Here is an 18,310-nt window from a genome sequence, read left to right on the forward strand (position 1 = left end):
GATAAGAACCTTAGCATCTATATCCCATGTATTTTTCATCATACCCAATAAATTAACACATAGTTGCTCTAGGAGATAATTTATTTCACATCGAACCATCAATATGGACAAAGCACCGACATCCATACACACATAACCAAGAGGGTATGATCCGTACAACAAAGAATATGATAACTCACCTACAAGGTTGGATAGAGGCATTCTATTTATCAAATAAACGGTTGTGTGAAAGGCTTCTGACCATAGGTAAGGCTTGAGGTTAGCATCATACATTATAGTCAAGGCGGTCTCCACAATATGGCGATGTTTTCGTTCAGCCACAACATTTTTTTGGGAGGTCCTTGGACAACTCAACTCACGTTGAATGCCGTTATCAAGCAAAATTGTGTGAACTGAGTGGACATGAACTCACCACCACCATCACTCCGCAAGGTTAAGATTTTTCGAGAAAATTGAGTTTCAACATACATTTTGAATCTACGAAAGACATTTAGAATTGAATCCTTGGATTTTAGAAAATATATCTAAGTGAAACGAGTAAAATCATTTATGAAAATTACATAATACTTGGATTTGGATAAGGATACAACCGAAGAAGGTCCCCAAACATCAGAATGAATCAACTAAAAAAGAAAAGAAGCTCCCTTATTAGATCTTGAAAATGCTAGGGCAGCAGCTACAAGATACCTAAAGCAAGTTGGAATCGGTACCGTAGGCAGCCAATAAGTAGGAACATATTGCCAATAACAGTTGAAACACATATGACCCTTCCTTCCACACATCTGACATACCAAATTCGCTTGATTAGTAGAAGAATAAGAGAATATAGGAAATATACTAGTCTCACGGCCACCAGAATTGCGTCTACGGTCGTGTCTTCTTCCTTAAGAGGTGTTGAAAGTATGTATTGCAACCATTACATCATGACTCACTTCATCCTTCTGGGACCCAGATGATATGTTAAACATCGCTTCATGTTCCAACAACATAGTGCGCATTCAATCAAAAGGCAGGAGAGAAACCGTACTAGTATAAACTGTGATAAACATATTATATTCCTGCCCAAGGCCTCTAACAATTTTTGTGCATATATTCGCATCTGACAACGAAGAGCCTATGACTACAAGCTGATGGACCAAAACCTTGATCTTGTTGAGATATTAAGCAATATGTGAATCTCCCCTTTTTAGATTTGTGAATTCTGCCTTCAACTGATAAATCCTAGGAGTAGAAATCTCTTCATATCATTTATGCAAACTATCCCATAACTCTTTTGTTGGAACTCCAGATGGAATGTGAATAAGAACTTCACGGAAAAGAGTGGTCATGATGAAAGCTACTGCTGATTGATCATTCCTGTGCGATGAAATAAAATTTGGATTTCTGACCATGTTTTTGGAGGTTGTCCCTGCGCTTTTATCATGCTTTGAGATTATTTTGGGAACGAACTCCAAGGGTATCTAAATCAACCCATCAAGGTGCCCCATCAGATCATGGTTGCTGAGGAAAGGAATGATTTGTTTCTTCTAGGTAATGAAATTGGAAGAATCGAGTTTCTTAGTGACTAGGTGACTGAGAAATGAAGCATTGATTATGACCATCGGAAGAATAATGGAAAGAAAAGAAAGGAGTGACAAAAGGAATAAATAAATGGCTGATAGAATAGATAATTTGTGCTCTATGTGAAGGATTTTTCCGATCTTTTTTTTTCTGAAGATGGTAAATCAGAAAGGAATCAGAGAATAATCTCTGGTAATATTGATGTGCAAAAGAAGCCAAGAACTGATGACATATACATATAAAATATAAAGTCTATATGTATATATTTAATACTATCGACCTTTTTTCTAAAGGTACATGTCAAATTTGATCTGATGTGATGGTGAAAACCAGAATCACGTCAGATCTGGTCTGACGTGAGATATAAAGGAGAGAAAACTCAAGAACAAGATATAATAAAGAAAAAGAAAAAAGGTTTGAGAAACAAAAAACGAGAAAATCGAGAGAGGAGAAAATCAAATCTGATTAAGAAAATCAAATCTAATTGGAAAGAGAGAAGAAAATTTTCAAGAGGATAAAATCAAATCTAATGTGATCTGACAGAAAATACCTTTTTTCTTTTTTTTGGTAGAGATTTGACAAATGAAAAATATGAAGGAAGATATCAAATCGATTTCTCCTCTTTTTTTCTTTTTTTTTTGGAGATCGATTTGATTGATATCAGATCTAGCATTTTTTTTTATTTGAAATATTGATAGATCTGATTGACAGCAGCAGATCTGATAAAAGGAAGGAAACAGACCTATTGATGAGATCTAAAGAAAGAGTGATGTTCTAGAAGGAAGGAAGATATGCAGCCCAGATCGATGAGGGTTACCTCTTATGGCGCTTTGATACCATGTGAGATTTCTTAGAGAACTGTCCCTACACAACAAAGACAAGAAGAAGAGAAAAACACAAAGAGAAAGTAGTGAAGAATAACACGAAGTCTCACCCTAACTGGGTGACGTATTTTGATATATATATGTGATTGTTACAGTTACAATAATGCCCCTCTCTCACACGTTTTTACATAATGCATATCAGGTCTGGATATGGATCCAAAACCCATGTATATTCTAACAATCCGTATGGTCGAATAACTAAAAAATGGTGTCTAATATTGGTGCACTCAGGGCGTGCACACCTGTGATCATCACAAAATTGGGGTGTTCACAACACCTAAGCCACGCACACCCTTTCTAAGTCCACTTATAGTTGCACTGTTGTAGTACAAGTTTTTGAGCTTTAGTTTGTATGGACTTTGGTCCTAACATTGTGTAATGTAAATTGTAATTGTAACTTTTGCAATGAATTATGAAAACTTTTTGATTTTTGCATGTAATAGTATTTTGTTTTAAGTTTTAACTAATTCTATTTGTAGCTATTAGATTTATCAATGGCTTGATGAATTGATGACCTGTCATGATGATACTTTGAAGTTCTTGAGGATCAGCGGTGGCGTGGGACTCTAACATATAGGTTATGTGGTTTATTGATTTGTGGAGGCTGCATCGCATAAAGCAGCACATTGCTCAGATTCCTGGTTGGTCAGTGCGACCATGTCACAGAGCTCCAAACAATGCACAGGCTAAGATATAAGCAATATGGGTGAAAATAAATATAAGGAAACATGCATTACAAGCATTGGCACATGCCAAGGGTCTTCATGCACTGGCAAATGATGAAGATAATGAGGAGCAACAGAAGCCACAACAAAATGTTATCTTTGATGAAGAACATGGAACATTTGATGATGAAGATAGGTGATGATCTTTGTTGTTTTGACTTTTGTCTCTAAAACTTTTATGTAATAAAATCTCATAACATCTATATGCACATTTGTGTTATTGATTCTATGTAGTAAACTACTGAACTTTGCTTGTTGTTAATGGTGGATCTATGTTTAGTTGATTTTAATGCTTAAATATTTTTTTTCTTGTATTCTATGATTTTTTAAATCTTTTTCAAATTTTTTATTTTTTGTGATTTTTTATTTTTTACAAAATTCTAAGTGCCATTTTTTCCTGTATGTCATGATACAGTACAACATGGTGCAATATGCCCGTATCCCTGACCCTCTTGGTTCCAATATGATTTTTACAATATTCTGCATTATCGCCCTAAGGGCCTTTAATGTACTCCCCAAGAGCATTCTCTAATAAATGAAGCAAATCCAAGCATGTTAAGATGACTCGATCAAGGCCAAAAAAAAGTAAGGAAAAGCCCACCATTACATGCAATTCAAGCCCACAACCTTGAGTGACTCCCTGTCTCAAGCCCAATTATAGTTGCATTGTTCCAGGATAAGTTTAGACTCAAGATCCATTTGAGCTTGAGAAATAAAAGGTTGCTCAGGCCACAAGCCCTACAATTGGCAATCCCAAGATTCCAACCTTACCAACAATCCAGAGCCACTCCAACACATTGTGAGGCAAGGGATTTTGCTGAGAAATCTTTTCTAGCAACCCAACGATAAACCCACTTTATCAAACCATGAGGCAAAGATGAGCAAAAAAATCTTGAAAGCCCAGCCTGAACTAAAACTATGGCATCCGTCACAAATTTTGAATTTCACATTTTCATCCGTATTAATTTTTCCTCAAGCTTAAGTATTCTCCAAAATGGTTTTGGAACCTGTCTTGGACATTCAATATTCCTCAAGTAGTTCACTTGTAAGTCAATTTACACCTTTTTTCCATAACGTGTCCTACTTAGCTGTAATCAAAGAGATACGGAACAACTTAGTAGCGAAACAATTCCTCACATTTCAAACTCCATCCATACACACACAAAAAAAACTGTCAACTGATAATGCTTAAATTTAGACAGTGGTTTCTCATGCAGACCTGTTAACATATAATTAAGCACCATATTCATAATGCATACTCAATATTTTGATTATTCAAGAATGGCATTTCACCTTTATTGTGGACATCATACATAATGAAAGATATATAAATGAGCCACATTCTTGTCCATTGCTGCAACCATTTCAAGTAGAAGGAATTGGAAAATAATGGTTCAAGCAACTAGTTGTTTTGACATTATAGCCTTTGGACCTCAATGACATCTCAGAGACTCAATATTATATTGGCCATCCAGTGTTTAACTTAGTTCAGTATGCTAATTAGAAAAACAGTAACATCACATAAACTAATGTAAAGTATCAATCATATCCCCAAGCAACAAAATTACTGGGTCTTCAAGGGCACTAATCCTTAACACCAATTTACTAAAACTTGACTCTCTTACTATCTAATTGAAAATTTTATCATCTTTTATCGTTGTATTCCGTAGAGAAGAAGCTACTTTCACTACAATACAAAGCATAGAAAGAAAAGTGAGAATGTGCAGGTTCAAAACCCCAATCGAAGTATATCAACAAAGAAGGGAAATTTTTCCCAGAATTCAAACTAGAGAAATAAGAAAGACACCACTGATTTAACAGAGGCAAGTTGGTTCTTGGTACCAATTCTCTCCAAAGGGGAGGGTGATAACTCTTTGAAATGTAAGACCGTCGCCTCCGGAACGAGGGTCGCCGGCGTACGAGGGGACAAGGGGAAGAGACATGAAGCGGTGAAAGAAGTCCAACTGCTTGGGCCTGGAGAGGACGCTCCCTCTGGAGAGGCCCAAAGGAAGAGGGTGCCCTGGAACGGGCTTGGCCACGCCGTCGAGAGTCACGGGCGTCGAGATGTCGACGTCCCAAGAGCCGGCATCGGCTACCCATCTCAGCTTCTTCATTCTTTCTTCTTCTTCTAACCGAAGAACCACGACCAACAAACGAAATGCTTCGGGTTTTCCTTATCTCCCTCTCTGTAACTGGCTGCTGAATCAGTGCCAGAGAGAGAGAGAGAGATGTGAGCTGAGCAACACTGACAGGGAGCTGAGTCAGTTACCGGGTTGCTAGACCTTGAGCCTAGCGGTAGCTCTAGCGTGTTAATGGGTCGGATTTGACCCGGGCACGACCCATACCAAGCCCTCCAAGGGGGAAGCAGATCAGGTCATGCTGAAAATGAGCGTTTTCGCTCATGCTGACATCGTGGCCATCCGATTTGCATTTGAAAAAAGCTCAAAAGTCAACAAAACCACGTGGCATTCATCCAAAATGCAAACAGACGGCCACGATGTCTGCATGAGCAAAAACGCTCATTTTCAGCATGACCTGATCTGCTTCCATGATGGTATATGGATCTGTTCCATCATTTCCTTTTGCAGTTGGATTTCTTTCATGTACACCAATGTATGTATAGAGGATGCATGTATAATGACCCTGCAAAGGAAAACAATTGGATAACAAAGGTGGGAATTGGAGTTTGATGATGAGGGTATCACATATAACTTTTATAATGCTCTTAAACAAGGGTTCAGTGTTGACATATACGGATGGATGTCGAATAAAAATGGATCGTTGACCTGTAAAGATTTGGCATGCTACAAAGAAGGTTATGGCAAGAAATGTAAGGGCAACAACAAACACAAGATGTGGAGAGAAGTCACAAAAGTGGTTACAGTTTTGTAACATAATTTGAGCCTACACATAATCATGCGCCCACTACTCCAACTAAGACTCGCTTATTAAGGTCTCATAAAAAGTGATAGTTCTTAACGTTGTTACAGATTTGGTAGATGAGGCAGGCATAGCACCTAAAGCTCCATTTAGGTTTTCTGGAAAACAAGTAGGAGGTTATGAGAAGTTGCCTTTTAGTCCATTGGATCGCAAGAATTATTTAAGAAGGTGCAAAAATTCATTAAGAGTTGGGGATGCAAGAGTAATGCAATATTTCAAGGATAGATCCATTGATGATCTATTATTTTTTTTCCTTAATATAGCTTGATCTTCATGACCTCATAACAAACATATTTTAGTCAGTTGCAAGGTCAAGAATTGATTTTGAGTATGCTAGGCCATTTGGACCATTTGTTGGTTTAAATCATCACCATCATCAAACTTTGTTTTTGGTGCAACATTATTGTGAACAAATCACTGAAGCCTTTGTATGGTTGTATGAAAATTTCCTAAAGACTATGAAAGGAATGCACTTTGGTGATTTCAATAGAAAATGATGCTGCAATGGCAAGTGTAATTGCTATTGTATGGCCAAAGACACCATCGATTATGTTTGTGGCATATGTTTCAAAATAACGCTACACACATAGGCCATATATACAATTCAAACAAGGACTTGAAGTCTGACTTCAACTAGTAACTAGTGTATGTTTGAATGTAAAGATGATATTATCTTTGTTTCAGAATAAGGAAGGATATTGCAAAATTTTGATCTTGCAGACAATAAATGGCTAGCAAGTTTGTTCACAATAAAGATAAGTGGCATTAGCTTATGGTTGAGAGCATTTATGTGCAAACATGATAAGCACATAAAAGAGAGAGCATGAACAATTCAATAAAAAGGAAATTGTCATAAAGGTTAGACTTGTTGCAATCTTTTGAACATTATGAAGACTTGCTAGTTGATCGAAGACATGAATTGCAAGGAGATCAAAAGTCAATCTATACTACTACAACTATGTTATACTCAAATTTATTGAAAGAAGTTGTGAAAGTGTATACACATACTGCATTTGAAAAACTCAGAGAGGAAGTAATAGCATGGTCAAATTGGGATATTGAAGTTGATAGCATAGATGGATTAATATACAAGTATAAGGCCACCTCGGAGAAGTGTATGAAGGAAAACTTGGTTTCTTTTGATTCATCAAGTTCAATTCTTTGTTCTTCTTCTATATGTCACATAGGTGCGGGTACGGGTACGGGTACGGGTACGGGTGTGGATGTGGATGTGGCGATGCGGCACTTTAAAAAAACTTGGGTGCGGGGGAGGATATATATATATATATATATAATTTTTATCAGTTTTAAGTTAACACTACGTGTATTTGTGTGAATTTTTGTATTTTTATATATAATTAGAGAAGGCATACGATAGAGTACCTAGGGACGTTCTCTGGTGGACAATGATGAAGAAAGGTGTTTCTCTCAAGTACATTAGTACAATTAAAGATATGTATGAAGGAGTAGTAACCAATGTCCGCACTTGTGGAGGGGTGACAACCAATTTTCCGATAACGGTTGGGTTACATCAAGGATCTGCTTTAAGCCCTTTCCTATTTGCGATAGTGATGGATGAGCTTACGAGATCAATTTAAGAAAATATACCGTGGTGTATGTTGTTTGCTGATGATATTGTTTTGATTGATGAGTCTAGAGCTGGGGTTAATGCTAAGTTAGAATTATGGAGACAAACATTGGAAGCTAGAGGTTTTAAGTTGAGTAAGAGTAAGACTGAATATATGGAATGTCGGTTTAGTAAGCAACGAACTAGTGATGGGAGTGTAGTGAAGCTTGGTGAGCAAGAAATACCGGTGAATGATTATTTCAAATATTTGGGATCCATCATTCAAAAGTATGGAGAAATTGATGGAGATGTAAATCATAGGATAAAGGTTGGGTGGATGAAATGGAAAAGTCCAACTGGAGTGTTGTGCGATCGTAGAATGCCATTGCGTTTGAAGGGAAAATTTTATAGGACGACTATTAGATCTGCTTTACTATATGGTACGGAATGTTGGGCTGCCAAGAGACATCATATTCAAAAAATGAGTGTAGCTGAGATGTGGATGCTTAGATGGATGTGTGGAAATACAATAAAAGATAAGATTCGGAACGAGGAGATACGTAAGAAGGTAGGTGTTGCACCCATTGAAAATAAGATGCGAGAGAATCGTTTACGGTGGTTTGGACATATTCGGCGAAGGCCTAATGATGCTCTAGTTAGAAGGTTGGAGAAATGGGAAAATATATTAGTTAAAAGAGGTCGGGGTAGGCCTAGGAAGACTTGGATGGAGATGATAGGAAAGGATATGAATGCTTTGAACCTCACCGAGAACATGGCATTGGATAGAAATGATTGGAGGAAAAGGATTCATGTGGAAGACCCAAAATGAATTTCTTTTTTGGTTCATATCGCTGACCCCAACTGTTTTGGGATGAAGGCGTAGTTGTTGTATATATAATATAGATAAAAATGGACTTGATTAGGGTTAACATAATCTACTTTTGGATAGAAATGTACGTCAGTGTGGTTAACTTTACCTAACACAAAGAAAGTTGTGTCCAAGTGTCGCACCCGCTTGGGTGCGGGTGCAACGCAGGTGTGGTGCCCTGTTAGAAGAGTTTGTGTGACATAGTTATTCTTCTATTCAAGACATTGATAAGTCAACCTTTGCCCCTAATCCTCAAGTTGTAAATACTAAGGATGTGATATATGATAATTCAAAACCGCATGTATTTGAGTATGATGAAATAACTTCAGGAAAGGTGAGAGACATTAAGAGGAAGGTTAATATGCATTCACAGGAAAAAAAGGCTTCTTAGAGAAGAAAAAACAAAGAGGTAGAAAGCCTAACAAACAAATGGCTTCTTTTGATACACCAGTTCAATAATCTCCTTTTCAGGTAATCAACCATGTATTGATATTTTTTTTGAAATTACTTATAATATAAAACTATTTATCATAATTTATAATAATATACTAATATTTTATTTATTTTTTACTTGGGAAAACACTAGACATGAAATGCCATGGGCGATTCTTATCTATGTAATATTAGTGCTGGCCATGTGAGAAATCCAAGGTATGTACTGGATATAATATCTTTGAACTTATATTGTATTTTATCTTGATTAAATTATTTATTATTGTTAGCACTTCTAGCATAATTCTTAATACGCTTCCTCAAATATGAAACAGGACATCGACATTTGCAAGTTTAATGGAACATTAAATTAGATTCATAGATGTTCATGGTTTATTAGTTAACGTATTATTTTGAATTTATTACCTACATAAATGTGTTATTTGCATGTTGGAACAAACTCACTAAGGATCAACACAATAATTTGAAAAATACATGTGTATGGTCTTATTTGGATATAAACTCTTGTTTCAAGTTCTTTATATTCTTAATTGTTTTTATTTAGGCATGTTCCCTAGCAATTCCCTCAATATGCAGAGGAATTTTGGCTAAAGAGGTACAATGGAATCATCACAAGAGGCATTTTGGCTAGAAAAGGAGGGAAGATGCAATATCACCTCAACATCAGATATAGTATCAGTTTGCAAGATGCTTGATTCATATTTCATGGTTAGCTCATTTTACTAAGTCAAAGAATGGACTATTATTTTGACTAGCAGTTGGCTAATTTGCTTGATGTTAGACTATATTAATTACATAATGGTATAATGGATGCTTCAATGAAGCTGTTATATTATGTCATTTTACTATCATTTAAATTATCAGTGGTTGTTTGCACTATGATGACAGAGATTTTGAAGGCTAAAGTGACTAAAGTAATCAGGACAGGGTGTAGGGACCTTTATTCACAGATGCAGAATTGCAGCGGGGGTGAAGATGTCACTGTTATGCTCAAAATCGCTAGAGAGTCTACACTCTCAACCCTTTTAGAAGTTTTGATGCTTTTAGTAACTGTAAGCATTACTTTCTATGAATGCTTGTATGATTCTTTGTATGATTCATCATATTTGTACCATACCCTTTTCACTGCATTTATAGTTGTGAAGAGTTCAAGTTTTTGGGACACACTCCTGAGAGAAATCCCTTCATCCCCTAAGATATACGTCTCTTGCATTTGAATATTGTGACTGTTGGAATGGCCCCTAACAACTACCTTATGGCTACATGGCCTTACATCTTCCACTTGGCCATAAGGGATTTCTTGTGTTTATATGCTTATGTTACGCCACTGAAGCCGTACATGATACTTCAAGTACAAGGTTTTGATGATGAACAAGTGAAATTAACTGCATTTCAGCTAAGGCGATGAAGAAAGATGACAAGCATTGAAGAATTCAATGAAGAATCTTTGAAGACTAGTGTGCAAATGTTAAATTTATTTAAAGTCTTAGATTCTTGTAAGAGCCTTAGAGTGCATATTTCGATTGCATTTCACCTAAAAAGTCTTTAGAAAAACTTTTCTAAAAGAACCCTTCATAAAAATCTTTTTAGAAAACTCTTTTCTTAAATTTTCGTGTTTATTAGTCGACTAATAGACTCACCAGTCGACTACCCCTTTTGCGCCATATTTTCTAAAAAATCATTTTTATCAAATTAGTCGACTGAAGGTTTTATCAGTCGACTGGACAAAATGTCTGTTTTCTGGAAAATTTAGCAGCAGTCGACTAATGACTTTATCAATCGACTAGACAGAACATGTGTTTTCTGGAAATTTAGCAACAGTCGACTAATGCTTTTATCAGTCGACCGAACAGAATGTATGTTTTTCAGAAGATTTTAGCAGCAGTCGACTAAAAGGTTTTTTAATCTACTGATGATATTATCAGTCGACTAATTTTATCTCTAGTCGACTAAGTTTCAAAAGTTCAGATTTTCAAACAGCTCGATTAACAGATCAGTCGACCAACGATAACTGTCAATCTACTAATAACTAACTATTAGTCGACTAACTACTGTTCGAGTCAACTAATTTTGTCGTTTTTCCTAAAACTTTAAAAAGGTGTGTCTTTTCATTTTTCAAACATTTTGATCGTTCAAAATGGACTGTTTTGACACCCTTTCATACCCTCAACGTATGAAAACTTTCAACTATAAATATAAGTGCATTTTAAACTCAAAAGCACTTCAATTCAATCAATTTGAATTAATTACTCTTTGCTTTTTACTTATATTCATTTTCTCACTCACGTGATATTTTTCACTTCAGATTTTCACTCAAATTCTTTTGAGAGATAGTGAATTTGTGAGTAGAGTATTCCAACAACATCAAAAGCCAATTGCATCCCATTTGCATTCATAAGAAGGGCTCATAGGTTGTGTTGTAAGTTGTTACTTATTTTATTTTCTGTAAAAGGAAGGACTCCTTGGTTTAAATGAGTTGTTTGCTTTCAGTAGGTGTGTTACTGGAAGAGGGACCAGATTTGGTCTGTATATGATCTTGTAGTTACACAAGGTTGATAGTGGAAATCTCAAGCTGGTTTTATAGGTCGAGAAAGACCGAACCAGGATAAATTATTGTGTTCTTTGTGTGTTTGCTTTGTGAATTGCACAATCCGTCAAAATTCCGCAGATAATTTTTAAAAGCACTATTCACCCCCCCTCTAGTGCTCATTGCCTCGATCCTACTGCACTTTCATTTGGTATTAGAGCAGGTTTGCCATTATTTTGATTTTATCATCATCTAGTATGAAAACTACATCTCAGCACAAAGAAGGATGCTCCTCTGTTTGTCCTTCTCTCTTTGACGGAACAAACTATGGATACTGGAAAGTGAGAATGACAATATTCTTGCAATCCATGGATCTTGATATTTGGAGAGTTGTTTCAGATAAGTACCAAACTCCATCAACTGATTTCAGCTGATGGACCGATGAAGAAAAGAATACTGCTTCACTTAATGCCAAAGCTATGAATGCATTGTATTGTGCTGTTGACAAGGTAGAGTTCAATCACATCTCTCAATGCTCTACAGCAAATGAAATCTGGCATACTCTTCTCGTGATTCACGAAGGTACGTCAAAGGTAAAGGAATCTAAAATCGCTTCTTTAGTTCATAAATTTGAATTGTTTAAAATGAAGCAAAATGAATCTATATCGGACATGGTAACAAGAATGACAGATATAACTAACACTTTGAAATCCCTTGGAAAAGAATATTCACAAGTGGATTTAGTCAGAAAGATCCTAAGGTGTTTAACTCCTGAATGGGAGAGAAAAACCACAGTTATTGAAGAGGCAAATGATCTAAACACTCTCACTCTTGAAGATTTGGTTGGTAACCTAATGACATATGAAGTCCAACTTCAAGACAGACAAGAAGAAAAACCCAAAAAGAAATCTCTTGCTTTTAAGGTTACTTCTAACTCTGAAAATTTAGAAGAAGATGAAGATGGAGATGAAGATGAAGATATTGCCCTCATTACAAGGCAATTCAGAAGATTCGTCAAAAAGGGAAGATTTCAAAGAAAGGTAAAGAAAGTAGATTCTTTCAATCCAAATGAAGTCAAGTGTTTTAATTGCAAAAAGGCTGGACATATCAAGAAAGATTGTCCTCTTCTCAAAATCAAGTCCAAGGACCAATTCAAGAAGAAAAAGGCATTTCAAGCATGTTGGGATGATAGTGACTCCTCTTCCGATGAAGAATCAAATGAAGAAGTCGCCAACATGTTCTTTGTAGCACAAGAAGATTCGATAAGTCAATTTGAATATAATGATTTATTAGAAGTATTTAATGACTTATATGCTAAATTTAAGAGTCTAAGTTCTAAAAACAAAGAGTTAAAAACTAAAAATTCAACTTTTGACTCTCAAAACAAAGTGTTACTTCAAGAGATAGAAGATCTCAAGAAGGAAAACTCTTGTCAAGCTTTTGAGATAAAAGAAATTGGAATTAGAACCAATCTCTTACAAAAAGAAATAACTAGTATAAAAGAAAAATCAAATGATCTTCTTTCTATAGTGACCAAATTCACAAATGGTCAAGAGAATCTAGAAAGACTTCTTGGTTCTCAAAGATGCTCGGTTAATAAAACTGGATTGGGATATAGCTTCTTTGATACTCAAAATAGACCAAACTATGTGGTGAAGAATCAAAGACAATATTCTCAACCATTTGTTCATAGAACTAAATTTTCCAGTTCTAATAGAAATGCATCTAATCATGGAACTTATAATGCTTATAAGCCTAGACATGATTATTTTAGAAATGCTAAATCTTTTTATAAAAAGAATATTTGTTATCAAAAGAAACCAAAATCCAAATGGATATGGGTCCCTAAGACTAACTCTCATGGACCCAAAAATAGAAATGGGTCAAATGCTTTGTCTTCTAATTTTGTTGTAGGTACACAAAATAAGGAGCAAATGGATATTGGACAGCAGTTGTTCCAAACATATGACTGGAAGGCCGGAGTTATTTTCCACCCTCCAAAGTAAGGATGGAGGAACCGTCACCTTTGGTGACAATAACAAGGGAAAAGTAATAGGTATTGGTAATCCAAAATTTTCCTTGATAAAAAATGTTCTTTTAGTAGATGGTTTAATGCATAATTTATTATCCATTAGTCAATTATGTGATAAAGGTTTTCTTGTTTCTTTTGAACATGATTTATGCTTAATTTTTGATTTTTAATCTAAAAAGATCATTTTTAAAGATAAAAGAAGGAACAATGTGTATGAACTTTATCTAGATGAGTTACCCACTTTTAATAAAAAATGTCTTATTGTTTCAAATGAAATTCAATGGTTATGGCACAAGAGACTTGGACATGTTAACTTTAAAATTATTTCCAAGTTATCCAAAAATGATCTTGTAAGAGGCCTACCTAGAATACCATATAAGAAAGATCACTTATGTGATGCTTGCCAAAGGGGTAAACAAATCAAGAGTTCTTTTAAAGCAAAAGATATAGTTTCAATAAAATGTCCTCTTGAACTTTTACATTTAGATCTATTTGGACCATCTAGAATTCAAAGTTTGAATGGTAGCAAGTATGCTTTTGTTATAGTAGATGATTATTCTTGATTTACATGGGTGATTTTTCTAAAAAGCAAAAATGACACTTTTTCTGAATTTTCCAAACTTTGTAGAAGAATTACAAATGAAAAATCTACATCTATTATTAAAATTCGTAGTGATCATGGTGGTGAATTTGAAAATGAATATTTTCTAAAGTATTGTGATTTACATGGTATATCTCACAACTTTGCTTTTCCTAAAGCGGCTCCACAAAATGGAGTTGTTGAAAGAAAGAATAGAACTTTGCAAGAATGTGCTAGAACCATGCTTCAAGATAAAAATTTACCAAAATACTTTTGGGCTGAAGCTATAAATATAGCATGTTATGTTTTAAACCGTGTTCTTATTCGACCAATCTTACATAAAACATGTTTTGAATTATATTATGATCGTATACCAAAGATCTCATATTTCAAAATTTTTGGTAGTAAATGCTTCTTGTTAAATACCAAAGATAATCTTGATAAGTCTGATTCAAAATCAGACAAATCAATATTTCTTGGATATTCTTCTAGAAGTAAAGCTTATCGTGTTTTTAATAAAAGAACATCTTGCATTGAAGAATCTTTACATGTTGCATTTGATGAGAATTGTGAGCAGATTATACCTCTAAGCGAAGGAGAAGAAGTAATACTTCAAGAAGAACCTTTGATAGAGAGTACTTCTCAAGATAATGTTCCTCTTCAACCGGTTTGGAAAGAAGTTCTTAATCATCCACATGAACAAGTTATTGGAGAAATAAAGAGTGGTGTCCAAACTAGAAGGCAATTAGAAAAATATATTGCAAATGTTGCTTTCATATCTAAAATAGAACCAAAGAATATCAATGAGGCTTGTGATGATGAATTTTGGCTTTTGGCCATGTCTGAAGAACTTAACCAATTTACTAGGAATGATGTTTGGGATATAGTTGATAGACCAAAGGATCATCCAGTAATTGGAACAAGATGGGTCTTTCGAAATAAGCTGAATGAAAATGGCGAAGTCATTCGAAACAAAGCAAGGCTAGTAGCACAAGGCTATAATCAAGAAGAAGGCATAGATTTTGATGAAACCTATGCACCAGTGGCTTGATTGGAGTCAATTCGAATGATGCTTGCTTTTGCTAGTTACATGAACTTTAAGTTATATCAAATTGATGTTAAGAGTGCATTCTTAAATGGACACTTCAATGAAGAATTTATGTAGAGCAACCTCCAGACTTTGAAAATGAGAAATATCCAGAAAAAGTCTACAAATTAAAAAGGGCTTTGTACGGACTTAAACAAGCACTAAGAGCGTGGTATGAAAGACTACGAAATTTTCTAGAAAAATCTGTTTTTTTCATTGGTCGGGTAGACTCCACTTTATTTATTAAAAATCTTAATTCAGATATTCTTATTGTGCAAATTTATGTTGATAACATAATATTTAGTTCTACTAATGATTCTCTTTGTAAAGAATTTGCTAAAGCTATGCAGAAAGAGTTTGAAATGAGCTTGATGGGTGAATTAAACTACTTTCTTGGACTTCAAATAAAGCAAACTGAAGAAGGAATCTTCATCAATCAGGCTAAGTATACAAAAGAACTTCTTAAGAGATTTGGGATGGACTCATCGAAATCAAGAAGAAATCCTATGAGTACAACTACTTCTCTTGATAAAGATGAAAATGGTAAAAATGTAGATACTAAGCTCTACAGAGGTATGATCGGATCTCTATTATACTTAATTGCTAGTCGACCTGATATAATGTTTAGTGTTTGTATGTGTGCAAGATTTCAAGCTAATCCAAAGGAATCTCATTTAACTGTAGTAAAACATATTCTTCGATATTTGAAAGATACTTCAGATTTTGGTTTGTTTTACCCAAAACCACCTTCCTTTGATTTAGTTTCATATAGTGATGCAGATTTTGCAGGAAGTAAATCTGATCGCAAGAGTACTAGCGGAACTTGTCATTTCTTAGAAAATTCCTTAGTCTCTTGATTTAGTAAAAAGCAAAATTCAGTGTCACTCTCAACAACTGAAGTAGAATATATAGCAGCTAGTTTAGCATGTTCACAAGTACTATGGATGAAACATACCTTAACAGATTTTGGTTTGAATTACTCCACAACAACTATTTATTGTGATAACACTAGTGTTATAAATCTTTCAAAAAATCATGTTCAGCACTCAAGAACTAAGCATATTGAAGTTAGACATCATTTCTTAAGAGATCATGTGATAAAAGAAGATATTTCGTTAAATTTTATATCCACTAATAAACAACATGTCGATATTTTCACTAAACCACTTAAAAATGAAGATTTTATGAGAATTAGGAAAGAACTAGGCATTTGCTCGTTTTTGGATTTATAAAATATTGTTTTTTTTTATAAAATCTCAAAATCGCACCATATTAGTCGACCGATAAAATTTCTAGTCGACTGATGCTTTAAATTTTTTAGAATAAGTTGCATCTTATTAGTCGTCCGATAAAATTTTAGTCGACTAAAAAAATTTTAAAAAATTTTAACTGAAGGGACCCGATACCCCTTGATTTTTTTTCACCCGTTTTTTTTTTGGCATCATTTCATTTATGCACCTTTTCATTTTTTTTAAAAGAAACGAAACCCTTAAAACAAATTCCTCTCTCTCTCTATCTCTCTCACCCTTGGATTTTTTTTCTCTCTTTCTCTCTTCCGAAAAACCCTTAGAGTGCCGTTCGAACCTCTCCTCGCTGAAATCCTCTGGCCGTGATAGGGAAACGCCAGAATTCTCTTGCAGTAACCGACGCATCTTCAGATCTCGCCGGAATCCTCTTGTTGTGACGGTGCATCTTCAGTCCTCGTCGGAATCCCCTTGTGGCAGCCTCCTCGCATCTGCCATCATCCATCGCAGACTCCTCCTCGTCTATTCACTATTTCTGTTGCATTGGTTTTCCTTCATAACGCTAGACAACATCTTCCTTCTGTCGGACGTCATTTGGAAGCCAACATCATTCTCTGCAACTAATTTTTTTAGGTGAATCTGTTTTAACCATGCCTCGTTCAAAGACTGTATCTACAAAAGGTTCTCCTTCTCCTACACCTTCTTCAAGACATGGATTTTCTCTCAGATTACTCCAAAATCCTCTTTTATATGATACTTTTGGATCGATTTCTGCACTACCTATTTTACCATGCCGAAATGTACTATTTCATCTGTTTTATCGTTACAAAATAAGAGAATTATTTCTAGAAATTTCACATCTTTTTAATGTCTGTGCAGACACCCTTCATTATCCTTTTATGATTCACTTGTTTTACACGAATTTACAAATTGATCATGAAACTGGAGTTCTTTCCTCTCTTGTTCGTGATGTTGAAATTGAGTTTGATTCTAAACTACTTGGAGAAATCCTAGAAATTCCACCTTCAAACACTCTTTTTAATACTGTTGAACTAAATGATGAAAGAATTTTTGAATAAATTCTTCTTTCCGGTGCACCTCATTGTCCTCTTTTTAAAAATACTAATCTTTAAACTCGTGCACGCATTGCTGGATGAATCCTTCCCCACAATGTTCTACCTAAAACTGGTTCTTTTGATTACTATTCCACAGATCTCTCTATGGCTCTTTATGTTTTATTTGGAAATATTTCTGTAAATTGGGCCAATGTGTATTTTACTAATTTGTGGAAACAAAAATCATTTCTTCCTTATGGATGCCTTCTAACTCGTATTTTCAGACATTTCAAAGTTCCCTTAACTAATGAAAAATATATTGAACAAAAGGAGTTCTTTGATCAAACTATTTTTAAACGATTGAAAATTAAATATCTGCCTCCTTTAAATGTTGATCAAACTGAACAATCTGATCCTACTGAACCATCAATTTTTAAACCCTCACCATCTTCTGCGACACCTTCATCTCAAGCAAAACGAAAGAAATTTTCTACAAGTCAAGACAATGATGAAGTTTTGCAGCGACTGGAAGCTTTGGAGTTGCATCAACGCACTTTTCGTGAAGATGTGACTCAACAACTTTCTTCGATTCAGAAAGATGTTACTGCAATCAAGGACTTGCTCAACTCACTTTTCTGATCTTTATTTTTTTTCTTTACTGAACTTTAATACTTTATGGGTTATAATATTTTAAACTTGTATTTACATTTTGCTTATGCTATTTCTGCCCTTACTCTTTTTGATTATGACAAAGGGGGAGAAAAAAGATAGAAAAGATAGACCTTGTA

The 18,310-nt window shown here is 35.0% G+C and overlaps 1 protein-coding gene across 1 annotated transcript in view; it reads right to left on the reverse strand.

Annotated features, from left to right (window-relative positions):
- The window catches only part of PDE320 (pigment defective 320), a 43,085-nt gene extending 37,658 nt beyond the window's left edge, over nucleotides 1–5,427 (reverse strand). Inside the window, exon 1 of the mRNA XM_089982160.1 lies at nucleotides 5,012–5,427. Within this exon, the coding sequence (XP_089838286.1) occupies nucleotides 5,012–5,283 (272 nt within the window). The 5' untranslated portion in view covers nucleotides 5,284–5,427. The remainder of the gene's footprint in view (nucleotides 1–5,011) is intronic.
- Between the last annotated feature and the right edge of the window lie 12,883 nt (nucleotides 5,428–18,310).

The sequence above is a fragment of the Nuphar pumila genome, chromosome 12 (genome assembly GCF_984573655.1).
Source record: "Nuphar pumila chromosome 12, dmNupPumi1.hap1.1, whole genome shotgun sequence".
Taxonomy (NCBI): Eukaryota; Viridiplantae; Streptophyta; class Magnoliopsida; order Nymphaeales; family Nymphaeaceae; genus Nuphar; species Nuphar pumila.